The sequence below is a fragment of the Vespa crabro genome, chromosome 17 (genome assembly GCF_910589235.1).
Source record: "Vespa crabro chromosome 17, iyVesCrab1.2, whole genome shotgun sequence".
NCBI lineage: Eukaryota > Metazoa > Arthropoda > Insecta > Hymenoptera > Vespidae > Vespa > Vespa crabro.
The window spans coordinates 2,490,646-2,518,156 of NC_060971.1; the positions used below are offsets into that span (position 1 = coordinate 2,490,646).

Consider the following 27,511-nt stretch of genomic DNA (forward strand, 5'->3'; position numbering starts at 1 on the left):
TTTATTGATTATTTTTTATTTGATTCTTCAATAAATATTGTCACCAATTTTCAGTATTTTATATATATAAATAAATAATTAATAACATTGATACACATTTGAATATTTCAAATAGACTAATTTATTTTTTACATTTGAATTTAAAATTCGAATTTTCAGTAACAGACAGTAGTATTGTTTATTTAGTTATAAAAATATTGAAAATTTCGAGATTATTTTTTGACCAACGTAATATTTCTTTATACCAAGCATATATTCAAAACGTTATGTTCAAGAACAATTTAAATGAGCTTCATATAGAATGTTTATGATTACTTAACACATATGTACAAGAATATACATTAGAATAGGTTTACATGTACTTCTATATAAAAATGGCGCTTTATATTTTGCGCACGTGTGGAATGGTGCAGAAGTAGGTTATATTTTTATGTTAAAAAAATTAACACAAAAAACATAAAATGATGACTTCCTCATTATTTGTTAATAAAAATATTGTAAGACAATGTTTTCGTTGTATGAGCACAATGAAAAAACAGTCATCCGCTGAATATTGTTTGGAATTGGTTAGGTATGCCCATTGTATGCAATGCTAATATCAAAATATAAAAAAAGTAAATTATATTATAACAAGAAATTGATTATTTTTTCTACTTCTTTAATCATGCGTTGATTTTTATCCGTTATGTTATAATATATCAACATTTTCTACTTCTAGAAAAAGAGATTATGAGAATTTTTTATGCACGTTACTACTTCCTAATAATATAAAAGCTGCAGGTTTTGCGATTCGTGCTTTTAACGTTGAAATAGCACAAGTTGAAGACCAAATAAGTATAAAACACATAGGAATAATGAGATTACAATTTTGGAAAGAAACGCTGAATAGGATATATGATGGTATGCCATCAGAAACACCAGTTGCTTTAGAATTACATAGGGTAAAGATAATATTATAAAACAACAATATAAGCAATTATACTTATTTAAACATAAGTTATTTCCTTCAATTTTCAAACAGATATTACAAAAACACAAACTTTCAAAAAGATATTTTAAACGTCTAATTGATGCTCGATTAGATAAATTAGAAAAATCTACATTTCCTAATATACAAGCAGTTGAAAATTACGCTGAAAGTACTGTTTCATCAATTTATTACTTATTATTGGAAGCACATGGTACAAAAAATATAAAGGCAGATCATGCAGCTAGTCATTTGGGCAAAGCACAAGGAATTGTTACTTTATTACGCTCCATTCCATATCATGCTCAAAAACGTGTTATTGTTTTACCAGAAGATATTTTAATGAAACACAATATATCATCCGAATCAGTATTACGAAATGTAAAAAATACAGCTCTGAATGATGTAATATTTGAAGTAGCATCTTGTGCCAAACAACATGTAGAAGAGGTACTATGCCTTTATTATACGTCATAACAATATTGTTAAGTACATTGTTTTTAATAATTGTTTCAGGCAATTTCACTTAATACTTTGCAGGAAAGCAAATCAATATTTTTACCAATAATTTGTATAGAAAATTATTTAGAAGAATTAAGGAAAACAGATTTTGATATTTTTCATCCAAGACTTGTAAGAAGAAATGGTTTCTTACCATTGCAACTTTTATGGAGAAAGATAACTGATAAATTTAGTAAATAAAATTTTAAATATATAGGTATTATTTTCTTCTAGTAGAAAATATTAAAAGTGGATAGAAATAATGAGATAAAAAAAAAATTTTGTTTTTTAAAATCTCCCACTCTGATGTATTTAATGTATTATATATAAATGAGAATTAGATATTAAAGTCATATTGACATATTGCATTAACAAGGTATGAATAATATCATAAATAATGATTAATTAATGATTCTTTATTTATCATTAATTTGTATTTTTATGGTATTTACGAAAAATACACAGTAGCGATTCCTAGCGGTAACAATCAAAATCAAAGCATCAATATAACATTTAGCCCTATCAACTTTCCTGAACTTAACCTGGTTAATGTTCTGAAACTGTGTAAACCCGTTATGGCCATATGATAAAAGAAGAAAAAGAGATAAATATAAAATAACAAGAAGTAAAGACTACTTATTAAGAGGATACAAGAAAGAAAAATCTTCCGATGTGATTAACAATTGGAATAAATATTAATATTGAAATGAATCAGAGATCAAGGTACGCATTTCTGTTAATACATAATGTAATGTTTAAGTAACTGTTGTGATGTGGAACTAAATACATACGTGATAATAAGCGATTATAAAGAGTAAGTGACAATTAAAAATATGTATTGTATACTACATATATTTACAATTCACTCAGAAATGAGATTTATGTAGAATCAAATAATCACGTGTTTGTATATAAACATACTATGCACCTATCAAAATGAAGAGTTTTAAACATTACGTTAAAACACTTTTTTTTTTTTTATATATAAAAAGAATATTTTTCCTTACAAATTTTGTTAATTATATAATTATTTGTAGTTAATACTTCGAATACAATTAATGTCGTGTACATTAATCGAATACATTAATGTAAATTATTTGTAGTTTTTCATAATATTGATTATAGTTCTTCTTATTCAATAATTCAAATCAAAACTTTTCTTACAGTTCTTAAAAGTATACTGTATAAATAGACTGTTGTGTCTATGGAAGTATATTCTGATGTATGTTTGCGATCATGGAAGTAAAATTAACAGATAGGTTATATAGGATTCAATCTGTAGATCGTGCTAGAAAGATACCAAGTTTGAATTATTTATTTGACAAATCTACGAAAGTTTATGATCGTATGAAGGGAGCAAATACGTTTGTTAATTGGGCATTCGATATGGTAGAAAATGTTGTAAACATTGTTATTGAGAAATCAACGCCAGTTGCTAGATTAATGGAAAAACCTATTTATACTTTGGATAAGACACTGTGCCAGGGTTTCGATTTTATGGAAGTGAAACTGCCTATAATCAAAGAAGAACCTAAAGAGGTAAGAATATTTCAATTTATATTAAAAATTATCAACCATTGATAAGTTTTTATTGTCATTTATTTTTATTCTTTTAGATATTAGATAGGACAAAATCATTTGTTACAAATCATCTACGTCCAGCCGTAAAAACTTTTTCTAATCTTAAACATGAAACAAAGCAAAAAGTCAGAATTATGATTTTACTTACCTATTATAAGGTACATTACTTACGTTTATATAGTTGGCAACAAGCAGATAGAGTCATGTCCACTCAAACAGGAATCAGTATTCTAAAAACTGTGGATAATACAACACATCTTGTAGAATTAATATTAGATAAGTACTTACCAGCGTCACATGAAGAAATAGAAGAGGACACAGGTATAATTTTATTTATTAAAAATAATAAATTATAGCATAAATATTTTATTTTCATTTGAATTTTATATTTTATAGAGGAATTATGCAGTGAACACGCTAAATTACATCATACAGTAGAAAGACTTACTGAGTTCGGTAGTCGTGCTTCTCGTCGTATTTATCTTGCTTTAGTGGAACATTCGCAACATATGTATAAAATTGAAATACTTATATTAATATTGTATGCTCTTATTGTAATTCAAACTATGAAAGTGTTGGAAATACTATTTACTTTCGTATTCAAATTGTTTAGTAGTTATGCATACTTCTTTTTTTTAGGATTTTTGCACATATTACAATGGACATATTCGTAATTTCAACAAAATCACTTATAATATAAAGCTGTGTATTTTGTAAAGGTATTTTTTCATAGTTGATACAAATTTAATTGTGCTGAAAGAGTAAAATTAATTATAATTACGCGAATTACTATTTATGTATTTTTTTAATGTTTTTTTCTTTTTTTTTTTTTCTTTTTTCTTTTTTTTTTTTATTTTATTATTAATACTGTTATATTTTTATATTAGTACTTATTATTTGTACGTTTATCCAAACAAATGAAAAAGTGTTTATCACAATTTTTTTTATTTATTTATTTCTTTATGTACCACCGTAGAAAACAATAGCTCTTGCAATTTAATTGCTTTTTTTATCAAAAACAAGAAATATCTATTGTTAAGGAGTTTAGCAAATTTCATTAAAAATTACCCATTTTTATCTGGATCATTAACACCCAAGAAATACATATATTAGAGAAATTATTAATTAAAGATGATACATTTGATTTATATTTTAGCAATGTATTTGAATCCAATTTACATACGAATATAAAGAAATTTAGTTAGATACTATATTATATATAAACTAAAATTGAAAGAAATTTATTGAAATGATACTTTAATATTGTTATCAATTCTATCTATTATATACTAATTAATATGTACAAATTAATTATGTATGACAATATCTTAACGTTTCTTTTATTATTTCATGAAAAATTGAGGAAACAGTTTGTTTTACTGATTTTGTTCAAGTGCTTCAAGTTTTTGTGCGTTATATTAATAAATTGTTCATAATACATTTGCACTTATAATTTCATTTGAATGTGTTCAATAATATAGAAATTGTTTAATTTTCTTTTTTTTTTGTTTTTTTATTTATTTATTTATTTTGCATATTATTAACACAATCAGCTATTTATTTCTTACTTTCTATGATTCGGAGATGCGATATTTAATTTATATGGGTACAATGTTGAAATAATACAATGGTATAAATGGCAATTTAAAATTGTCGCCTTGCTGCATTATGAGGTAAATCACGAATTTGACTCGTAGATGAACACTTTGGCCCAGATTATGCACTGCAAGTCTAACTTATTACCTCGGCTGAATGACTTAATAACATACATACATATAAGAGATCTTTCCTTCTTTAGAACATTACCATTTATGTAAATAAAATATAAAATTAAACATATGCTTTAGAAATAAACATTTCTCCATATAATCAGGAAGACCTCGTATCAGAAATTACAAAAAAAATAAAAAAAAAGCTGAATTAAAGTTTGTTATTTCTTTTTGCAAATGTGTTCAATAAATTCTTATAAATGTATCCTTTATTGATATAATGCATGCGAAAATATATTTGCTTTTTTTATATCGCTAAATAAAAATCTAAATTCTATAACCATAACAATTTTATGAAGTTAGGAACAATACTAGTATTATTTACGGAAAATAAAAATGAATTAAAATATTATAAAACGCTTCGCATTAAAATTAACGGAAGAAATATACTTCTCTCTCTCTCTCTCTCTCTCTCTCTCTCTCTCTCTCTCTCTCTCTCTCTCTCTCTCTCTCTCTCTCTCTTCCTACCTCCCTCCCCCCTCTCCCACTTTTTCTCTTCCTCTTTCATTATGCGATAATGTATTATCTATGAATAAAAAATACTTTTGTCACAATATTGCATGCATAATTTATATACGCATATCTAAATACCTGAAAAAATATAATATAATCGCCATGACCTAATATATATATGGTGTGAGTGTGTATGTGTAGAGAGAGATCATGCATATACAAAAAAATATCATATGGTGGTTTTAACGATCACCAAATGAGAGATTTCTTTTCTCATCTAAACAACAATAATTCATCATAACGTATTTCAAAACAATAAGAAATATTAACGCATGCCCGATTTAATCGTAGCATTTTAAATCACTCATTCATTAATTCTCTCTATCTCACTTGTGAAATATGAATAAAATATATTTGATTTTCACACGTATCTCTGTATAAATCTTTTAAAAAATATCTGATTACGATCGCCCGTACGCAGAGATAATACATTGCAATATTAATAAATAATTTTCTTTTTTTTTTCTTTTTTTTTTTATACAGTCTTCTGTTTTTAGTTTAATTTTAGAGCCTTTTCAATGAAACATTATTTGAATTCTATTTATCGATTATTTAAAATTACACGATTATTGTTGCACAAAAGTACATATTTAAGAAGGAAATAATTCAAATTATCTCCACTATACATACAATTGTCTTCAATTTTAATGTTCAAATTTTCTTTGTATGTACATATAAAAAAATTAGATGAAAATACATAAGGCACGTTTTTCATTTTTTCGATATCAAACCGAACAGAAAAACGTATAGAGAGAAAATCCTCCTCGTACTTCCTTGTCCGTTTATTTTGATTTATATTTTTATTTCTTTACTTACGTACTTTTGTTTATTTCAATAACTACATCAAATTAATGACAATATTTTCCTTTTTTATTTTCTTTTTTTGTTCTTTTTTTTTTCATTCTCTTCTATAATAAATTATTTTCTTAATTACAAGTCGTTATTATCTCTCTTTCATAATTCAACGTTAGTCAAAGAAAGACATTAGAATGGATAAAAAAAAGTTCATTCAAAAAAATATAATAACAAATTATCCTCAAGGTCTCCAATATATGATCTCCGAGAGGATTTATAATAATTTACAAAAAATAAAATAATACAATTTAATAGATTAGAATAAACGAAGTTGTTTGCACGTAAAATTAAAAACAACAAAATTATTTCTTAAAAAACACTTAAAGATCACAAAGAGTTAAATTGCATAACATTATGTGAGGCTTGAATTAATAAATTTTCATTATCTTCATAACAAGAACTTCGTCGAACAATGAAATATAATATAATCGACGACAAGCGCAATTATAGATTCGTGAATCTTTCGTTGCTCTGATCTCGGGAGTTCGTTGATCCTGATTCACTGATTCGTCGACTAACAGAAAAGCATAGAATTTGGGCAAATCAATTTATTATAATCGTCGATATTATTATAATCGTTAATCGACAATGACGACGATTATAAACATAAAACATAAAATATAAAGCAAAGCAATTAGCGTTGTGTTTGTGCATAAACACCGATTTCAGCTTCGAATAAGATTTGATTGATCCTCAACTTAGCGACCGATCTCGAATAAGAGTCCGGTATTTCAGCGAGTTGAACGGCTATACTTTCGGCAAATTTTACGAATTCTTCTTTTGTTTTTTTTATTTCGTTAGACGACGCCCTTTCATGATTCAACGTTCCTTCATTTACTTCGAGATCATTAAGTGGACTATTGAGTTCCGGTAACGAATCGTTATAAAGTTCCATCATTTTCAAACTCGACGAGGATGATTCTTCAGCGTCTTCGCTCAAGGAAGGATTAAACGAAGTATTCGTCTCGTCATTACAGTTGATAAATGTTATACATTCTGGATCAATGTCGCTCACGAGATATTCCTCCTGCAGCTTCGATTCTTCTTCGACTTTCTGTGATATTAAACGATTCTTTTTATTACGCAATAGTAATTGTTCGAAAAAAAGCTTAATAATAGTAGCAGTACTCGTAGTAGTAGTAGTAGTAGTAGTAGTAGTAGTAGTAGTAGTAGTAGTAGTAGTAGTAGTAGTAGTAGTAGTAATAGTAGTAGTAGTAGTAGTAGTAGTAGTAGTAGTAGTAGTAGTAGTAGTAGTAGTAGTAGTAGTAATAGTAGTAGTAGTAATTTTTCCCTTATCGAAACGCGAATCCGCACATACTACTCACCCCTTTGACATATTCGAATGATTTAATTACTGTCATTAGAACATAACACGATTTTCTTCGTAAAAAATTAATAGATACATATTTGACGCTTAAGTATCTAAGATTACTTTAGATTTTTGATCATGATAATGAATCGTAGGAAATCAATATACGTGATAAGCGGAACACACTTGATAGACTCACTAGTATGACTTAGCTGTGTGAATACTACCTAAATTCAAAATTTTCAAATGTCTATAAACGATCCAACGACGGGATATAAAGATAGGATAAGGACTTTGACGAATATTCAGGAAAAGATAAATAATACGTTGGAACGAACGTAACCAAAAATTAATGAATAATAATAATAATAACATGTATGTGATCATCGAAAGAAAAAGTACAAGAGAAAAAAGAAAAAAAAAAAAGACAAGATGTAAAGATGAAAAAGTACAAGCTTAGTTTCTTTTGATCTTTTCTCACCTTCTTTCTCTTACTATACCGGCGAGTACCAAATTGAAGGAATTGCATTGCCTTAAAACCAAACCACTTAGAGACGTAAACATCGTCCGGCCTGGTTGCAACTTCCCGGCTATTCTGAATTTTATGCACTTCCCTCGAGTATTGACACTTCAAGTTAGTTATTTTCTTCTCTATCTCTAACGTATTACAAGATAAAATTTGTGCGAGCTCTTGGATTGCACGTTTACGTTTAGCCCTATCTCTATATCCACGAGCATTCCAATCCCATAGTACGCGTCTATGTTGATATTCTCGAAGAAGTTCCAAGGTTTTATCACGGGTCCATTCCATGCCAACGAGACGCGTATTACCTTGATTGCTTCCTTTTTTTACGTTTATATCGTATTCTATCTCGTCCTCGATATTATCCTCGTTGTTATTCTCGTAAATCTCGTGTTCGTGCATGCTCCGTCGAAATAAATCGTTGATGATAAATCTCGCCGGTACGAAGGTTTATATTATTTCGAAACTGATCAAACGCGCGGCTCTGAACTCCGAGAATCTATCCCCCCCCACCCTCATCTATTTATTCTCCTACTCTTACTCTCTCGTCGTATCGGATCGTTCTCCACTTTCTTTCTCACTCTAGACACTGTATATATATATAAGTACGTATATGCGTGCCGGTGTCGCTACCGTGAATTGGGCACGCGTTTAATGATTTTTGCGTTAAGCTCTTGAAAGACAGAGAGAAAAAGAGAATGAAAAAGAGAGAAAGAAAAAGAGAATGAAAGAGAGACAGACAGAGGCGCGCTTGCTCACCTCAACTCAATTTTCTATCCTTCTTTCATTCTTTCCTTTTACATCGAAAGCATCGTCTCGACGCGCGAACGCATCGACACGACGAAAACAACCGAGTCTGCGCGAACCCGATTCATTGTGTTTGCTGATTATTATACTGAACTAGAGGGCGGGAGCTCTACTCACCGGTCCTTCACTTGTTTCCTTTTTACTTGGGCGCATCGCGCGCGCAATCCTACGCGCATCTTCTTTCGCGCATGCGTATCTTCCTCTCTCTCTCTCTCTCTCTCTCTCTCTCTCTCTCTCTCCCCTTCATAAGCGATCACGTCCTTTCTCTCAATGCATCGTCGAGTAAACTTTTTGCTTGAAAACGCAACTCGTCGAAAGAAAAGACAAAGGATTTGTCAAATAGGTTAAAATGAAAACAAAAATAAATATAACGACATCAATGTTTCCAATTTTTAACTGGTCCTTTTAACGCATTGCCAAACATTATCCAGAATCTAATTACTTTTTTTTTTTTTGTTATATTTTACTACATAATTTATAAATTTCGTGTTATTCTCAATGGGTCAATTTCTCTTATGGAAGAATAATTATAATTACGCCGAAATTATTCAGATCGTAATTGAATAAAAGCGTCGGTATTGATATACCATCGATGTCATCGGAAATGATACGTTTCTATAAAATTCAATTTCATTGAATATTTTTATCGATGTTAATATTATAGTCTACTATGAGTTAATTATAATATATATGTTATAAGAATTACACTTTGTTAAATATTTTTAGTTTGTTTTCTATAGAGTTATTTTTAAATTAAAAATCATTGGTTTGGTACAAATGTCAAATGTGTCATTTTGAGGCATTTAATCAGACGTAATTTGGATAAATGACAAAAAATTTTCAAGCTTTAAAAGTAATTATACATTATATATATATATATATATATATATATATATATATATATATATATATATAATGTATAAAATTAACAATAATCTCGATTCAAAGTAATGAAACCATTATAGATATGAGGTTACGACAATGTTTCGTTTCTTTTTATCTTCTTCAAACAAAGTTCCAAAGAGGATTGGTATGTGAACGAATGCAAAAAAAATATAGATGTACGTATATACATCATACATATGTACATAAAATTGATGAATAACTTGTATGTTCGTGGTGCTCGATAAGCAAAAATACTGATGGTAGCTCGAAATGTTTCAATTATTTTGATAAAAATTTGGAAGGAAAAATAATAAAAACTTTATTATCATGCTTTTTATAAAAATAAAATTGCTAATGTAACACGTACTATGATAATTTATCACGTGTTAATATTCATTATTAAAATATAACAAGCATGTAAAATTAGATTTCATGCAATAACCTTCAAGTCGTTTCGATTCTTCATTTAATAATCAACGTTTCCTTTCTCTTTGTCTTCATGCGTTGCAGCTTGAGAAGAGTTCTTTGTTTTCGATGAATTTTTATCCGTTAAAAGAATATTAAGAAATACGTTTGGGTTGTCTTGTCCGCCATTTATATTTCGATTTTCATCGATTTGTTTTTTTGCAAAAAGTCCGATATTAACGATGATCGATACAAAAATGAATCGAGTTCGACAACGAATATTTTTTTAACATGGCTGAAAAGTTGGAAATAATTTGTTAATAATTTAAATCTAATGAAAAAAAAAAAAAAAAGAAAAGGAATAACAATGTTTTTCAACATTACAAATAAAATAAAATAACGAATAATTTTTTCTACGCTCTTACTTTTTTTTTATATATGTTTTAATTACATATATACAAATTTAATTATTATTTATCAAAAAAAATATATAAAACGTGTGTTTTCTTTCAACGAAATCACTCGAGAGTGATACCTGTTCGATAATATAAGGAACTCGATTTGTGTGGGTGGAAATACTCCAAGTGGCTTGCAGCGATGGCCTTGATGACAGCAGTAGTACCGTCCTCTACAGGATAGGGTCATCTCTTGATCTGCGAACTGTCAACGACCCTGAGATATCGTCGTTCTGTAGAAAAATCGAGAATACTTTCTTTTCTTAAACAATACTTATTATTTATTTTATTAGTTCTTTTTCGTTTTTTGATTCCATTTTCTTTGTGCGCATAAAATAATAACGAACATTGGATTACGTATTATCGCAACGTAACAAATTTTGCAAAAAAACGGAATACACGTCATTGATTTATCAAGATAAACAAAATAAACACTACGTATAGAAGCATAACCAATAATAATATTATTATTCTAATTACGCTCGTTGTAATATTTTCGAAAAGTACGTAAAACATATGATACGATTTTCATCGAATTTTTATTTAAGAATAATATTTGTATATTTGTATGATATTATAGTTCACTTTGAAATCTTCATCGATGAGAACAATATTTCCTAGTTTTAAAATAGCCCTGGTAAAAATAATGATATTTGAATAAAAAGATTAGATCAAAATTTAAATCAAATACTCAAAGCCCCAATGATATACCATTGTGAAAATCGTACGATTTCTCGAAATATATCCACTGTAAAAAGCGAAAACAAGGTTATGTAAATTATATGTAACCTCAGTGAAAATTTACAAGATTTTATATATATTATATATATAATAATTTTATATAAATAATTTATAAATATTGAAAAATTATTCTATGTATTATATATAAACTTGTATTTCAATTTAATTGTGTGTATATGTATATATATATATATATATATATATATATATATATATTTCCCGTGTTTCAAACTAATTATATCAAATTGATTATATCAATAAAATAACCGATAATTTATAAAGGAATAAGAAATACAGTAATTTTTTATGATTATGTCTTTTTTCCTTAGAAAGAAAATAAATTGTACAAATGTATAAAAATATTATATTAATAAAGTTATAATTCTTTTTTTTTTTTTTTTTATCATATAAGAATGATGGCTTGAAACAAATATTTATAAATAAATAAAATGAAAATTTATTTTAATTTGTTATTTTATAAGGCATAAAAAATAATATGCCAGCATATAGCTTTATACAAATTTACTCTTAAGTTATTCATATTTCTAATATTTGTACACATTCCTAACATCAATTTACATTTACGATCATACTTTTAATAACATATTCGTTTTATAACATTCTAAACTGCACAAAGGAACACCTGTTTTAGAGCAAGAATATCTCTTTGGATTTTTACACTTATTTACACCACACAGAACTGGTATTGGTAATTCTCTCCTGAAAAATATATTTTTTCTACATAAGACCTTTATGCCATAATTAAAATTACTTATTATATATCAAAAATTTGATAATTTAAAAAAAAATATTATATTTACACTTTTGATGGTTTTAGTGGAAATTCTTCTCCCGGAGGTAAAGATATTGAACTTCCCCCTATTGTCATGCGATAAGTAACAAGTGGAACTTGTCTCTTAGATGGTTTACCTTTACCAATTATTTTGGATGCTTTTGACTCCTGTTTTTTTAATAATCTTTCCATCGTTTTTTTCTATGACGAAAACCAAATCAGAATTAACTATTTTGTAATCATAAATATGTGAAAAATTATAAATTGATTAAAAGTTATCTTTACTTTATCTTTTTCCCTTTTCTCATCAGCAAGTTGTTTTCTTTTCAAAGACTTAAGAGCAGCTTTTTGAATTGCTTCTGCTGTCATAACCTTTTCTTTGTATCCCGTTGGTAATGACATAAGTCGTTCTACTCCTGGATTTGGTTCTGTATCTGTTTTTCTTTCAAACATTGCCCTTTGTCGCGCAGTCATTAATTTTGGATCTTTCGGTTTAATCTTTTTCAATTCATCATCTACCTATATAATAAAGAATTCAATATTTTCATAAGCATTTCATTTAATACAATATTGAAAATAAATATGATTATATTTATATTCATACCTACCTCTTCAAGTTTTCCGGATTCGATGGCATCCAGCCATCTTTCTTCTTCGCTACTGGTACCACTGTCTTTTCCTCTGTTACTCTTTGGTATCTTTTTTTTTGTTGTAACTTTTGAAGAAGATGTAGCTACACATCCTGCTGAACTTAAATTGGTTATCTTGGTAGATTTTTCACGAACCTTTTCTATACTGTATATTAATGAGATCATTAATTTTATATTTCCTAATATTTGAAGTTAGTTTTATGAAACTCAATATAGATAAAAATTATTTGACATATACCTTCTTTCATCTTCTTTCTTCACTTTAACTTTAAATGTTTTTTTTCTTTCACCTTCTGGAGCTTCAGCAGTAAAACCATCGCTATCATCATGTATTATCTTTCTCTTTTTATGTTTTTTGTGTTTATGTTTTTTATGCTTCTTTTGGGGAGACACTTCACCTGAATCTGTTATTATTATATTTAGAATCTGTTATTATATTTTTCTTTTTTTTTTCTTTTTTTTTTTTTTTTTTTAATATAAGAACATATGTTAAAAGCATTATATCCATTAGTTTATGTGATCTACTTTTAAGAAATTTACTATCAATAAAATAATCAATCATAATAAACCAAGTTACTTTCTATATTCACATTTCTTAACCTAATTTCACAAATGATCAAAGAAATATTTATTTTATTATTATTAATAAAAATGAAATATTAATTCTTTTATTACATTACATTTTTTGTTAACTTACCCATTTTAAAAATAGCAATTTTTCTAAAGTGTTAATAATAAAGTATAAATCAATGTACACGAAATAATATAATAGATCTGAACCATAAACTATATATTTAAGATACTCAATATCTTAAGTCTCCGTAGTCTCTGATGTTGATTCGATCAAAGCGCTTTTACGTTTCAAAAATGAATAAATCTAATATTTCATTTTAATCTTGTGAACAATAGCAGTCTGAACAATAAAATAAAGAAATGAATTTATAATAATACTATATTTAAATATATATTAAAAATAAGTATTATGTACATTTATTTATATAAACAATATTGATATAAATTTTAAATTATCGTTGTTTTTTAGTTCGAATTAATACAATTATTATTATTTTGTTTTGCTTAAGTACCCTCAAATTTATTAATTTATAGCTAATAAAATGCAATATCCAAATTGCTTATCATATTTTTCTTACAGGTGATTTCTCTTTTCTCTTTTCTTGGTATTCATTTATTTTTTTTTTCAATATCTGCTATTACTATATAAATCAAGAAAAATAAAAAATTGCTAGATTAATAATAAATTTCATTAAACAGAATATATTTTAAAATAAAATGTTCATAAGTATTTTTTTTTTTTTTGGACTTAATAGCTTCAGTAATTTCAATAATAAGAATTATCTACTTACATCTTCTTGATTGTATAATGTCAGAGTTATGTGTGTAAGTACAGTTTTTATTATTTGTTCTATAATTTCTAATGCTATAGAACAAACGAACATGTTTCTAAACAGAAATACATGTTTCTAAAATGGTGAAAGTTTAATATAAAAAATATCATCTCTGAAGTTTTCTTATAATCTTATACTTTCTATCTACTTACATCTCTTAGATTGTAACTTTTTAACAATTTCTAATATATCGATTCTTGAAAACAGAATTGTTTAGGAACATCATTCGTTGAAGTAGGTTCTAATGAATATAATAACAATATTAATAAAAAATTAATTTTATAAAACATTCTATACTATATATATATATAAATCTATACAATTAACTACTATGTTTACAAGTCAATCTTAAAATTATATATAAATATTTGACAAGTTTAATATTAAAATAACAGTTCTTGTTAAATGTTTTTTGTGCTCTTTTAATTTGCAAAGTAAATTTTTTTTTTCATACAACTCAATGAACAGCACAAAAGACTTTTTATTTGATATTTTATTCTACATTGATTCTACAAAATTTTTCTATTCCCATATGCTCTACACATTTTGAAAGTCTTGTTTTATCTATGTAAATATTTTATGATATTATAAAACTTATTTTTATTCAAGCATGTTTTCTATTTATATTGAATTTTTTATTTTTTATTCTGCATTTTTTACAAATTCTATATTAATTTATTATAAAAAATAAAATTCTATAAATGGTCCATAGTAATTACAATATTCGTACTGATTCCCGCCCTTTTAGTAAATTCTGATTGGATATCGACGTATCACGTTTTAAGATCACACTATACATAAATTCGCAGCGATGCTATAGACATCTATCGGTGTAGTAGGAATACATCTAAAATGGAACCAATTTAAGCAGTGTAGTTCTATCAAAGTTTAATACATAAGTGTCAATATGGATGTTTACGAAAAATCATTACATATACTTGATTGCACTCCAACAGCGACAGTAGAGGAGGTATATATATAATACAATAATTTTTAATATAAAAACTTTTATAAAGAATATTGTTTATTCATTTTATTAGTTTACTTCGAATGACTTAACCTATTCCAATAGACGTTTTTATCTAAGAATTTATCTAATTTCTGGAGAAATGTTAAAATTATTATTTTTTTTTTTTTTTATTATACTATAATAAAAAATTTATATAATTTTATTTATTTATCATATTTTATAATTACAGGTAAAGAAAGCTTATCGTAAAAAAGCTTTATTATGCCATCCAGATAAACATCCTGATAACCCACGCGCTACAGAATTATTTCATGAAATTTCAAAAGCATTAGAAGTTTTAACAGATTTATCTGCACGAGTAAGTAATTATCTTATTGCGATATACCCTTACCTTTTTTGAAAAGTATATATTACTTCAATAATTATTAATTTTTAAAAATAGGATGCTTATGAAAAAGTACTTATTGCTAAACATCAATCCAAGCTCCGTACTAAAGAACTTAGTGCTAAACGAAAAAAGTTTAAAGAAGATTTAGAAGCAAGAGAAGAGGCATATAAGAATGCATCAAGTAATAAAGGTTCTTTAACTGAAGAAGAAAAATTACTGGTACATTTGATATAGAAAATCTTGAAAGATTTTACTTATGTATTATTATTAACATTTCATATTTTTAAATATTTTAGGCTGAAATAGATCGATTACAAAAAGAAGGTTCAAAACTATTAGAAGAAGAAATAACCCGTATGAGAAAAGAAATTTGGGAACTACATAATTTACGACAGGAAAAGGCTGAAACAAATGCAAATTACAGAGTAAGAATTAAATGGAAAGCAAATAGTGATGATTCACAAAATGGAGGATACAATTATGACACATTATATCGTATTTTGTATAAGGTATTTATATTATTTTATTACTTGTATTAAAAAAAGGATACATAAGAAAACTTCTAATTTATATTCTATGTAATATATAAAATTATATTTATTCAGCACGGTGACATTGTTGCACTTGTTTTATCAAGTGTAAAAAATGGCAGAGCTATGGTTGAATATAAAGATAAGGAATCTGCAGTAAGTATAATATCTTTAATATTAATTAATTATTAAGAAATATTATATTATATTAATTAATATAATTAATGTTATTAGCAAAGAGCAGTACGAATAGAATTTGGTTTTGCGACGAATCCACTTACCCTCGAAGGACTATGGGAGAAAGAACACATATCAAGTTTTCCAAGAGAAACTTTTTATAATAAGTCTCAAACTATATCTAATGTAGAAAAGAAAATGTCAGATGAAGATTTCGAAGCTTACGAAGCTTTTGTTTTAAATAATTTAAGAAAAGCAGAGGAAAGGAAAAGATTAGAAACATAGAGAATAAAGTATTTTTTTATACTGTAGAATAAAAAGTTTATCATAATAAATTTATTTTTATTTTAACATTTCCATAATTTTGATTAAAAAGAAAATAAATATTTTCACAGAATTATAAATGTAGATATATGTTACATATATATATATATATATAATTGATAAGGACAAGACAGATGTGTGTGATGTAAATTAAATATATATATATTTTTTTTTATCTATGCTATAATAATATATGTCTTAATTAAAAATAAAAAAAAAATATACAATTCACGAAAATTTATATATTTTTTGTAATTTTTTGATTTATGCAAAAATTTGACCTTAACTTTCTTGATTTTTTTGATCTATCCGAATAAATCTTTTTTTCTTATGTAATTATTCACATATATAAGTATAGAATTTTTAAGAATATGACTGCTGTTGAAAATGAATAAAAAATATACATTTCTATATGATTTAATATCCTTAATAATTATTGTGAAATTATGACTGTATTCATTATTGTGTCCTTGGATATAACAAAATTTCACACATTAAATTCCATAATTTAGATTATAGCAAAAGTTGTATTAAAAGAAATATTTAAGATTGTATTATGAAAAGAATTCTAAAAGAACATCATTCAAAGCTCAGGACCATAATAATAATAATAAGGCCCAAAGAAGAAAATCTAAAAAGAAATTTAATCAGGCGATTTATTTAATTTATTTAATTAAAATTATTTATTTAATTAAAAATTCTTCGAAGAAAATTAATTAACATAAAATACTATGTTAACATTTTTAATAAATTAAAGAAAAAATTATGTGCACTTTATGTGATTGATTATTGCCTAGAAACTTTTTCAAAGTTTAGTAATGTAGCTATATTTTTAGGAACAGTATGAAAAAATGTTTCAAATAGTTTTTCTAAAATTTAGAATTGGCCACACAAATTATCCGTAATAGTAACCGTAAATCGTAACGGTACATAGGAACTATGTAAAACACAAAATGCTCTATGATCCAGAATTGTCACGACAACGTTACTATCATGAGTTTAATTTCATTTGCTGCGGTATAAGTTATAGAAATGAATTATCCGAAATATTTAAGAAATATTTTGTAAATTTTAAGAATAAATTTATCAATTATTATTGAATAAATAAATTTCTCATTACATTATCTTTGGGTTAATATAAATTTATGCATTCAATATTTTATAGACTGCTCCGTTTATTGTGATATCAGATAACTTTGCAAAGAGATTGGCTATCCGTAAGTATCATAATAGTTAAATTCCAATATATTAAATTTTTCGAATATTATTGACATTTTTATAACTATATTTACGACGTATTAATCGAACAATGCGATTGGTCAAAACCTTAGTGTTTAATATATGGAAAGTGTGCGTGACTGTAAGTTAAATCAAAATTTATCTAAAAATAAAAAAACTCATTCATAGAATTCGTTTGGTTCTGCATTGTGTCATTGATTTATTGAATCGACCAAAAAGTATTCTTTATTTTGTCGAGAATTAATATCGCTTGACGTATAGCGCTTTTTTTTTAAATACGTAAATAACCTTAAAAGCTTACATTTTTTATTCATTTTATTAAAAAAAAAGAAATCAAATGTCAGGATCAGTGGAATTTTATCAATTGATATAAAAGATTAAAAATATATTTGATAGAAAAATATATTTTGCCGTATTTATTGAAAATTTACATTTTACATTATCGAAAATTTAAAAACTTTGTGCATATTTAAAAAAAAAAGAAAAAAAATATATGAATACATGTAATTTCTAATAAAAATATTGTAAATAATCGTATTAGCTAATTGTAGTCCAGTGAGAATTTCTTTGTCAAAAATAACTCCACATTTTGAGTAAGTTTAATATAATGAATGATGATCGAATAAAAGCCTTGATCAAAAATAATCCGTATTAAATATTTTCAGTTATTGTTAAAGTATTGAATTTATTTAAATTGAATATTGTAACATTATTTACATAAATTAAACTATGTGAATTATATATGATATGTGCCATATGAATTGATAGAACAAAATTTGATTAATCGAATATTTTTTCGATTAATTTAAATAAATAAAATTCACGAAAATATATAGTTCACGATTGTACCCATTAAATACAAAGATAGTCATTTTTCATTAAAATAATATATCTTGCTTGTATTTTTAGCAACTTATAAAATATTTTTACAGATTTAATAGAATACCCGTTATACTCATCGGATATTGTACCGACCAATTATATATCACTTACTCCAATCTTTACAAAATTAACTAAAGGAATACTTACCATAAATACATACTAAAGGAATTTTTCGATAATAAAAGTGAATAATTTTTTGAGAATGGTATAATGAACAGTCAACATATTGATTATTTATAAAAGACCATATAATATATAATATATAGCATATAAAATATAGCAAGTTATGTATATATATATATATATAAGATTTGTATTTGAATTTCTTTGTAAAAAACGAAAAGATTTTTTAACGCACTACTTTCCATTAATTTCTATTAATTTCCTAGAAATTCTTGTTACTGTGAAAAGAAAAATAATCCTAGCTTGGAACTAGAATAATCTGACGTTTAAAAGGGGATTCCTAAAATATTTATAAAACGATGACCATGACAATGCAAAAAGAATTTAAAGATTTACTCAACGACTTTTTAAACATTTCAAAGCCTTATATAGACACTAAAGCTTTAGAAGAAATTAAAAGTGAATACTATTATCAGATAAAATCTAAACGAAAAATAAGTGGTATAAAAGAGTTGGAACAATTAATTAAATTATTAGAGAAATATACTATTATTTCTTACGACAATATAAAACAGTTGTATTTTATCAATGAGACATACGTTAAAAAATCCAATTTATTAATAAGATTAAAGAAATACGAAAGTGATTATAATCAAGCAATTTTATCAAAGTATTTTCCTCCAAATTATAATATGTATCAAAGTGATAATGGTAAATATTTATATTTTTAACAGCTTTATTATATTTTATATTAACATATGTCAGGGGCCATGATGTTCTCAGGAGCTATAATAGAATTTTCATTATTCTAAGCACATAATAACAAAATAATTAAAACATTTGAAACACTTCGGTCACTGATGACCACCATGGCCCTATTGAGAAACAATATTTGATCATAGATGACCAACATGGCAATCAATATGTTAATAAAATATTATTCTTTTTTACAATACAATTTCTATTGATAAATCAAGATGAAGAAACATTTGATCAAATAAGATGGCCAAATTCATTAGAAGAGCTCAGGCATGAATCACTATTAAGTGAAGTACCAGAGCAGTTTTCCAAAACTTCATATAACCGGGAATCAGAGTTGAAGCAAATGGGTAATTATTTATATATAAAATAATTTCTGATATAACTTTTTTAAACAGAATTAGCAAAATTAAATTAGTGTGAAATATTCTAAATTGATTTAAATGTATTTTAAGTGTTACTGAAAGTGAATGAACAAATAGGACGTTCATGGAAACATATTTGCAGACGTTTAGGTCTTAAGGAAAATGAAATTAATGAAATAGAAAAGAATAATTCGTCTAATTTAAAAAAGCAGAGTTATCAGGTAATATATCCTTAGATATAATTTGATATAAAAAATATATTATTGTATTTATTAATAGCATTAATATAATTGTATATAAATTATGTATTTTTATATTTACACAATTAAATATTTTTCAGGCATTGGATATTTGTATTTCGCAGAATAATTCAGACTGGAAAATAAATTTATTACATGCGCTAGAAAAAGAGAGACGTAAAGATATTAAAGAGGTCGTTGAAAAAATCCTATTGGATAAAAAAATCTAAAATGTTGTAAAATAGTGTTTGTATGAATGTAATATATAATATATAAAGTTACTCTTTGTGAAAAGGAGTGGGATTAAAGTGACTAAGAGATGCATATAGCAATATATATATTTTTTTTAAATATACTTTATATAAGAAAGACTTAAATATAATTGTATGTCAAACAATTGTGTAAACATCACACATCTTTAATACATTTTAGAAGAATAAAGCAAGATGCTGCATTTTATTGATTATTACTAATCTAATTAAAAAATGTTGAATTTAATAAACTATTCAATATGCATACATAGGGGAAAAAAAGAACAATAAAATTCATAATATTTTTTGAAATAATAATAGAAATGAGCTTTATTTCATGCAATAGGAAATTATGTATTTAAGTGATAAATGTGTGAAATTGTAAATACATAACATATATATGTCAAAAGTAGAAAAATACAGCAGCCTGCGCGTATCTTTCATAAACTACTACTATGTATTATACATTAATGTACGTTTTTATATTAATGTAATATTAATCTGTTTTATTTAATATCCATTTATTAACTTTCGCTCAATCGCTTATTGGGGGAAACGAAGTTAAGATTTAAACAAAAAAAAATATATATATATGTATATATATATATATATATTTTCTCAGCTTTAAACAAACGAATCAATGAATTATATATTGATATTCTTATCGATATCAATGAAAATTTGTCCATCAGTTGTTTAATACCTGTTATTCAATGATCTATGTAACAATGAAATTTTTATGAAATCAAGAATTCTTGCTGTATTTAGACCGTGTAAGTATTTTTTGTTTGACTTCCTTTCTTAATCATAGTATCTTGATGTACTTGATATCCTATAGTTATTTTGGGTGTAATCCTTAATCTTTCTTTTAATTTACGTCTAAAATGAAAGATAATATCAATGTAATGCTAATAGAATATAATTATAGATAAAAAAGAATAAAAGCTCACCCTATTTCCATAACGCTATCTTCGCTATTGGCATTAGCTGTCCATATACCAAGTTTATCTCCTTTTAGCCTTACGTTTACAACAGCACCACATACATCATCTGAATATTCATTAAATGCTTCTCCGATCATGCACAGAAGAATTTCTAACCAAAAATGATCTAAATCCATAGCTCTTTGCTTCTTATCTAAATTTATTAGCCACCTTCCACCTAATTTGTTTGCATCATCTTCCCACATAGGTCGGATTCCTTGTTTAAACATACTATAATCGCAACCTTGTCTTAACTCGGATGCAGGCTTTATGTGATTGTACAGACTGTTAAGAAAAATAATTTCATTGTTATTACAATGTTAGATAATTTTTGATTATGTTTTTTTTCAAAGTTTATATAATAAAATTTACCTCCAAAAATCTTCTGCTGTATCAAAACTAGTTATCTCACGTTGGCTTTCCTCCCATGTTTTACTTTTGTCCGGTTCATAATACCAAAGTGTCCAGGTATGTTGTAAAGGATGCTTGATCAAAACTTCTGGTGGAAATTCATCAAAATTTATTATCCCTTGCTCCTTCCGTTCGATCTCCTATAAATGAAATTTTAATACATATTTTCACTAGATATCAGTACGGATTCAGTACTTTTCACAGAACTTATTATTATAGAAAGTTTTTTTTTGTGAAAGAGGAAGAGAAATCATTAGAATGAAAATCGTTTAACCTAGAAAATGTTATCCCTATTATCCTCGTACCACGAGTGTAGGCGTTCACGTAACGTCGAGCACCTTTTGGCATATAAACACTTTATGAAAAGATCGACGTTCACTTGAAGTAAACATCATTATCATGTTGTTAATAAAAACGTAATAGAGAAAGAGAGAAGAGAGAAGGAATAATTTGGATTTTTTAAGCTGCATAAACAGTTTTGGTAATACATCAGAGGAACAGATGTAGGCGCACACGGTGAAGGAGGGGTAAGAATGAACCTATGAAGCGACCATGCTGCTACTTCGAAATAGGATTATTATTTCGAAATTATTTGAAAAATGTATCTTTTTCGGATGGTATATCGCTTTGGCACTTTTATTTATGTCACGATACGGTTATTTTTTCTGTAAATACCTTGATTTCTTCCGTATTGCTTGTAGCCATGTTACATCAAAGCACACACGAACAAGACGATCGCTCACTGAACTGACAACGAGGGCATCTGTCGGCAAAACTTTCACATCGAGCTACCCTTTTTTACAAAAAAAGAAAGAAATGGTGAAAAGAGGAAAGAAGAAAATAGAAGAATCTTATCCTTAACTGGGTAAACGATACAGACCGTTATGATTAATAAACGTTCGAATTTGAAGAAAGTTAATTTTGCGTTCACTGATGATGAAAGAATCTCGAAAAAGAAAAGATTAGTACTTTCTCCTTTCCTCTTGACCTTCTTTCACTACGGTAAACGAAAATTAAAGAAATACTGTTCTCAACGCAGCAAAAAATTTTTCTTGATAGTAAACATTTTTTTTTATCGAAGTAATAACGTCCACGACCTTCCTTTTTTTTCTACGTATTTACTGTTTTGTTTTTGATAAACACGTAGGAAATTGTTTTATACGTGATAGGAAAAAAAAAAAGTTCGTTTGAACGGAGCTTTGTCCAGGTCAATTTACGATTGAAATAATCGATATTGTTGTTATGTAAAAATAGATTTATATTTGGCTAGTTTCAAGCACTTAATTGTACTGTTCTCTATACATTATCTCATATGGTATAAAAAACATAAATTCTAAACTTAATTTACTGATTGTTAAAATTCTCATTGGATTTATGATATATTTCATCATCGCAGCAATCTCTTAAATTCTAAGCTTAAGTATATAAATGACTTCATGAATATCATTATTTTGTAAAATTTTATAAAGAAAACAAAGAAATAAATAATAATTATAATTCATTTACATTAACACAAAAAATTCAACTTCTTCTTTTTTAACTTACTCATAATAGAATTACAAAACTATACTTATCATCTTATATAATTAATAATAATCTTATTTAAATTTGACACCACACATTGACAGTATTATTTAAATTACATCTATGTTCATACTAATTTCCAGCTTATTCAATATTTTCCAATATTGTAATGTTTTCAATAATGTAGTTGAATATTCAGAAATAGCCAGAAAATATATTTTGATAATTTAGAAATTTATTCTGTTAGACATTGATTATTATAAAGAATGCATTCTAATGGTCATAAGTTTCTAGTATAATCAGTATTCAAAGCTTTCAAATCTCTTTGCTTTAATTTAATGTATTTACCTTTTATGGTTATACTTGGATCTACTAAGATGGAATTTGTTAATTCTTGTTCTTTCTCTGATAAATAAACATTAGTTTTAATCAATGTTGGAGCAGTTGGAATAGATGTCATTTCTGGTAATTTTTGTTTCAATTCTTTTCCTGGCATATTTGCTATTTCTATTTGTGAATTTTCTAACGTTTTAGAACATTTTTTACGATCAATATCCATAGAAACATCTTTCATAAAAGATTTTATTTCTTCAGTTGAAACATCAGGAGAAACTTCAGTTTTTAGTACATTTATGTTAGTGACTTCTCGTTTCTCTCTATTATGATTTTCTAAAATATCTCTTCGCATTACTTGGACATCATTGTCACTTTTGTTTGTTAACTGTTCAGATTTGTTAACGTTAGTTTGATTTTTAAGCTGTAATATAATAGGCATGGTATTCTGATTTCGGATTACTGTTTCGTCAGACTTATTAATTTCATTGATGATACTTTCTTGTTTACCCTGTGAAGTTCGTATATCTTTTTTCTTAAGCAAAGTATTTTTTGATGTAGATTTTATTAAAATTCCTTTAGTTAAAGCACTTAAAATAGTTCCTTTAGATTTATCTGAAATATTATCAAATGTTACATTAATCTTTTCTTGATAATTTGATATCGAATGTGCTTGGTCTATATGCTTGTCTTCTTTTAACTTCATCTTCTGCACATTTTGAATATTATTGTTATTCTTTGTATCAATGAATTGTTCAGAATCATTTTTCTCATGTGCAATTTCTATATTTATGTTTCGAATATTTGGCGTTTTTAAAACACTTTTATCGATATTTGTTTCTGTTACATATTTATTCCGAGTTTCATTTTTAACAAGACTTTTACTTATTATGCTTTGTTTATTAATATTTTCAACTTCTTTCATATTAGATTTTTGTATAATATTTACTTCATTGTTATTGTTGTCCTTACTACCATTTTGTATGGACTCTTCTATATTTTTTCCTATTCTCTCTTTTTCTCTTTCAAATTCACGCTTTTGTTCTTTAATATCTTTCAAAAGTTTTGTCCGTTCTTGTAACATTTGCAGCCTTTCCAATGCATGCTTTTCCAAAGTTTTTCTAAGCTTTTCATGTCTTTCTATCGTTACCATATTAGCAATTTCTCCTTCTGAAGCTATTTCTGAATTTTCTTTTTTTATTGCATCTGAATTTATAAGATTGTCATTTTTTGACATTTCATTAGTTTCTCCTTTAGATTTGATTACTTTAATATTTTCACTAGCCTTTAACGTTACAGAGTCCACATGTTCTATCATTTTATTATTATTTATAACAGAATTAGGCTCTTTGTTTAAGTCGTCTTTCATTGTTTTAATCTTTTCAACAATTTTTTTAATTTCTGGAGCAAAACTAGCTGCTATATTTTCAACAGAATTTTGTTTTTCTATTACTGGCTTTTCTGTAACAATGATACGTTCAACTGGAACTGGAGGTTCTTGACGAATATCATCAAGATGTTTATTTTCATCCATTATTTTAATTTCTGGTAATCCATCTATTTTTTCTACAATTAAAAACAAAGTATAAATTGTTATATATACAATATAGTTATTTTATACATTTAGCATACCTTTAACATTTGATAGAATTTCAGGATTATTAGAAACATCAGGTATCATATGAATATTTTCCTTATTTAAATTTAATGGTAAATTATCTATTTGACTAAGAGGTTTAGCAGTAGTTATTAAAACTCTGGTATTAGAAGATTCTTCCATTGCATACAAATTGGCATATGTACCAAGGATCATTATCCAAATACCAACAAATATAATGACCTTGAATAAAAAATAATTCCTAATTAAAATAATATTTATGACAAACATGATGATCGATATAGTTTTTGTGTTACAATTTATACCTGTGCTAACAATCTTTCATTTGTGTGTTTACTGCTTATGGATATAAAAAATGCTGCAGGAAACATTAGGCATATCATTACACCAATTGTAGATCCAACTAAACCAAGTACAAACTCAATATTTGGCATCAATATACCAGTAATTGAGGAAAAAAATACTATTGCAATTGTAAGACATCTAAATCTTGCTTCCGGCATATAATTCATAGATGGTTCATGAGTATATACCTAAAAGTTTTAATAGTAATATCTATATTCGATAAATTCATTGTATCATTTCAATTCATTGTATTATATACGTACCCGACGAAATAAGAGAGAATTCAGACTTGCACGGCAAGGAAAAATGACTAGTGGAAAACTAAAGGCTACAGAGAAAAAAAATCCCATCTTTATCATTTCCGATGATAAACTTGGTTCGAAGCTCATCAGTATATTTCCTAAGTACCAAAAAATTTCTTTTGTTATAAATAATTCATATTCTTGTTATTAATCTCTATACAATAAAAGCATACCTGTGAAGGATTGTGTACAGAATGCAATGTAACCAAAGAAACCAACACATAAATATACAAGAGTACAAATATTTAATGCACCACGTACGACTTCATTCATCTTTTCAAGTGATACATTTGGAATTGTTTCATATATTTCAAATAACTGTGTTTGGCAAAAAAGAGCCATAGAAAAAATTGGCAAACATTGAAGAATACCACCAGGTCTCCAATAATACACACTACTCGTCCAATCTCTTGCAAAAATGTGTTGTGTTGATTCTGCTATTACCTGTTAATAAATATAAGGAACATTATAAATCTTGTGACAAAGTAAACGAAGTCAATAATATATAATACATTTGTAATACTTAATATTCTTACCTTTAAAATAAGGCAAAGATAGAAAACAATGGTAGCAGTACAAATACTTGATAGGCTATCAATATTTCGAAGTAGACCCAATGGTAATATTATAAAAATACTTGTTATTATAAGTAGACTAGTTCTGATATCTTCAGGTCTCTTATCTATTATTTTTCCAACAATTTGTGGTCCCAAATCACCAACAACGACGAAAAATGCAATGCATGTACCCACAAGGAATCCGATTATAAAAAGTTCTACTAAAAACTTTCCCATATGGCCAAATGCGTGGAAAGCAAGGAGTTCGAAATTACGTCGTCTTGACATTACTGCTGATTTTATAAGAAAATGACAAGCAAGACGAGATAGAAGATTCGATAGCAAAAGAACTAAGGCAGCCAAAATAATACCACATTGTTTGAAACAGAATGGCATTGCAAGAACACTCACACCAATAATGCTATTGGCAAGTGTCATAACATGAGATAAATGGGCCATCATTTTGAATAATAATAAATATACGTTGTAAAATTAATCAAAAATCTTTAAGCATTTATTCTCTGGAAATAATTATTTCTTTCATAAATGTTCTTCTGTATTATGCTTTTCAAATCTTGTATAAGTTTCGTAATAATTTGAATACTTCTTTTCTTTTTATTAATCTTAAAAATATTCTCTTTCCATAATAAATAATTGTCCTTTATATATATATATATATCTCTTTTGATCTTACATATAATTATTCGCCAATAATAAAATTATTGTTTCAACGATGAGGTTAGAAATATGGAACTTCAACCGTATTATATTATGCACTATTGAATAAGAGAGGCTGGTTATAGAAACTATTATCATGCTAAAAGAAATAAAATTATACGTACAAAATGTACGTCACGTTTTTGATAAAGATCATCCTTTACTATGCATACTTTATAAAATGATGAAGAAGTTCGTCGACACCTTGAAAATGTCACCATTTTGATAAACAAACATATTCATACGCCACGTTCAGAGTGGTACTCTTGAATCAGAAATCATAAGATTTATTGAATTCTGATGACGAAGAGAAT

At 26.4% G+C, this 27,511-nt stretch overlaps 7 protein-coding genes across 16 annotated transcripts; 3 read left to right on the forward strand and 4 right to left on the reverse strand.

Annotated features, from left to right (window-relative positions):
* Window positions 1-238: 238 nt before the first annotated feature.
* LOC124430041 (NADH dehydrogenase (ubiquinone) complex I, assembly factor 6) lies at window positions 239-4,884 on the forward strand. Of its 5 annotated transcripts, none has more exons than XM_046976048.1 (6): window positions 239-571; window positions 719-941; window positions 1,022-1,417; window positions 1,484-1,844; window positions 1,934-2,282; window positions 2,635-2,839. In XM_046976048.1, the coding sequence occupies exons 1-4, from the start codon at window positions 462-464 to the stop codon at window positions 1,667-1,669; spliced, it is 915 nt and encodes a 304-aa protein (XP_046832004.1). In that variant the 5' UTR covers window positions 239-461; the 3' UTR covers window positions 1,670-1,844; window positions 1,934-2,282; window positions 2,635-2,839. The 5 variants fall into 5 exon arrangements, with proteins under 5 accessions (XP_046832004.1, XP_046832002.1, XP_046832003.1 ...); XM_046976046.1 differs by having other exon boundaries at window positions 1,934-2,191; XM_046976047.1 differs by having other exon boundaries at window positions 1,986-2,191.
* A 504-nt stretch (window positions 4,885-5,388) lies between these two features.
* Window positions 5,389-11,400, reverse strand: LOC124430043. 2 transcript variants are annotated; one of them, XM_046976054.1, is made up of 5 exons: window positions 11,156-11,400; window positions 10,651-10,803; window positions 10,153-10,410; window positions 7,977-9,440; window positions 5,389-7,240 (listed from the first exon to the last, which is right to left on the reverse strand). In XM_046976054.1, exons 4-5 carry the CDS (start codon window positions 8,418-8,420, stop codon window positions 6,821-6,823), a joined length of 864 nt encoding a protein of 287 aa, XP_046832010.1. In that variant the 5' UTR covers window positions 8,421-9,440; window positions 10,153-10,410; window positions 10,651-10,803; window positions 11,156-11,400; the 3' UTR covers window positions 5,389-6,820. The 2 variants fall into 2 exon arrangements, with proteins under 2 accessions (XP_046832010.1, XP_046832009.1); XM_046976053.1 differs by having other exon boundaries at window positions 10,918-11,400.
* A 345-nt stretch (window positions 11,401-11,745) lies between these two features.
* LOC124430042 (INO80 complex subunit B) lies at window positions 11,746-13,567 on the reverse strand. The gene is made up of 6 exons (XM_046976052.1): window positions 13,452-13,567; window positions 12,993-13,158; window positions 12,713-12,899; window positions 12,390-12,623; window positions 12,133-12,305; window positions 11,746-12,031 (listed from the first exon to the last, which is right to left on the reverse strand). Exons 1-6 carry the CDS (start codon window positions 13,453-13,455, stop codon window positions 11,899-11,901), a joined length of 897 nt encoding a protein of 298 aa, XP_046832008.1. The 5' UTR covers window positions 13,456-13,567; the 3' UTR covers window positions 11,746-11,898.
* A 1,407-nt stretch (window positions 13,568-14,974) lies between these two features.
* Window positions 14,975-16,560, forward strand: LOC124429983 (dnaJ homolog subfamily C member 17). The gene is made up of 6 exons (XM_046975948.1): window positions 14,975-15,130; window positions 15,360-15,488; window positions 15,573-15,737; window positions 15,815-16,027; window positions 16,124-16,204; window positions 16,283-16,560. The coding sequence occupies exons 1-6, from the start codon at window positions 15,068-15,070 to the stop codon at window positions 16,508-16,510; spliced, it is 879 nt and encodes a 292-aa protein (XP_046831904.1). The 5' UTR covers window positions 14,975-15,067; the 3' UTR covers window positions 16,511-16,560.
* A 977-nt stretch (window positions 16,561-17,537) lies between these two features.
* Window positions 17,538-20,601, forward strand: LOC124430164. Of its 3 annotated transcripts, XM_046976359.1 has the most exons (6): window positions 18,108-18,381; window positions 18,721-18,875; window positions 19,060-19,504; window positions 19,771-19,902; window positions 20,008-20,138; window positions 20,258-20,601. In XM_046976359.1, exons 3-6 carry the CDS (start codon window positions 19,153-19,155, stop codon window positions 20,384-20,386), a joined length of 744 nt encoding a protein of 247 aa, XP_046832315.1. In that variant the 5' UTR covers window positions 18,108-18,381; window positions 18,721-18,875; window positions 19,060-19,152; the 3' UTR covers window positions 20,387-20,601. The 3 variants fall into 3 exon arrangements, with proteins under 3 accessions (XP_046832314.1, XP_046832313.1, XP_046832315.1); XM_046976358.1 differs by lacking the exon at window positions 18,108-18,381 and adding an exon at window positions 17,538-17,766 and having other exon boundaries at window positions 18,721-19,504; XM_046976357.1 differs by lacking the exon at window positions 18,108-18,381 and adding an exon at window positions 17,783-17,909 and having other exon boundaries at window positions 18,721-19,504.
* Window positions 20,477-22,884, reverse strand: LOC124430165 (eukaryotic translation initiation factor 4E-1A-like). Of its 3 annotated transcripts, none has more exons than XM_046976362.1 (5): window positions 22,682-22,884; window positions 22,477-22,564; window positions 21,763-21,941; window positions 21,358-21,675; window positions 20,477-21,286 (listed from the first exon to the last, which is right to left on the reverse strand). In XM_046976362.1, the coding sequence occupies exons 2-5, from the start codon at window positions 22,504-22,506 to the stop codon at window positions 21,172-21,174; spliced, it is 642 nt and encodes a 213-aa protein (XP_046832318.1). In that variant the 5' UTR covers window positions 22,507-22,564; window positions 22,682-22,884; the 3' UTR covers window positions 20,477-21,171. The 3 variants fall into 3 exon arrangements, with proteins under 3 accessions (XP_046832318.1, XP_046832317.1, XP_046832316.1); XM_046976361.1 differs by having other exon boundaries at window positions 22,477-22,589; XM_046976360.1 differs by having other exon boundaries at window positions 22,477-22,594.
* A 151-nt stretch (window positions 22,885-23,035) lies between these two features.
* Window positions 23,036-27,380, reverse strand: LOC124430159 (putative sodium-coupled neutral amino acid transporter 10). Its single transcript, XM_046976347.1, has 6 exons — window positions 26,460-27,380; window positions 26,097-26,367; window positions 25,885-26,021; window positions 25,582-25,809; window positions 25,291-25,498; window positions 23,036-25,224 (listed from the first exon to the last, which is right to left on the reverse strand). Exons 1-6 carry the CDS (start codon window positions 26,940-26,942, stop codon window positions 23,606-23,608), a joined length of 2,946 nt encoding a protein of 981 aa, XP_046832303.1. The 5' UTR covers window positions 26,943-27,380; the 3' UTR covers window positions 23,036-23,605.
* Window positions 27,381-27,511: the final 131 nt, after the last annotated feature.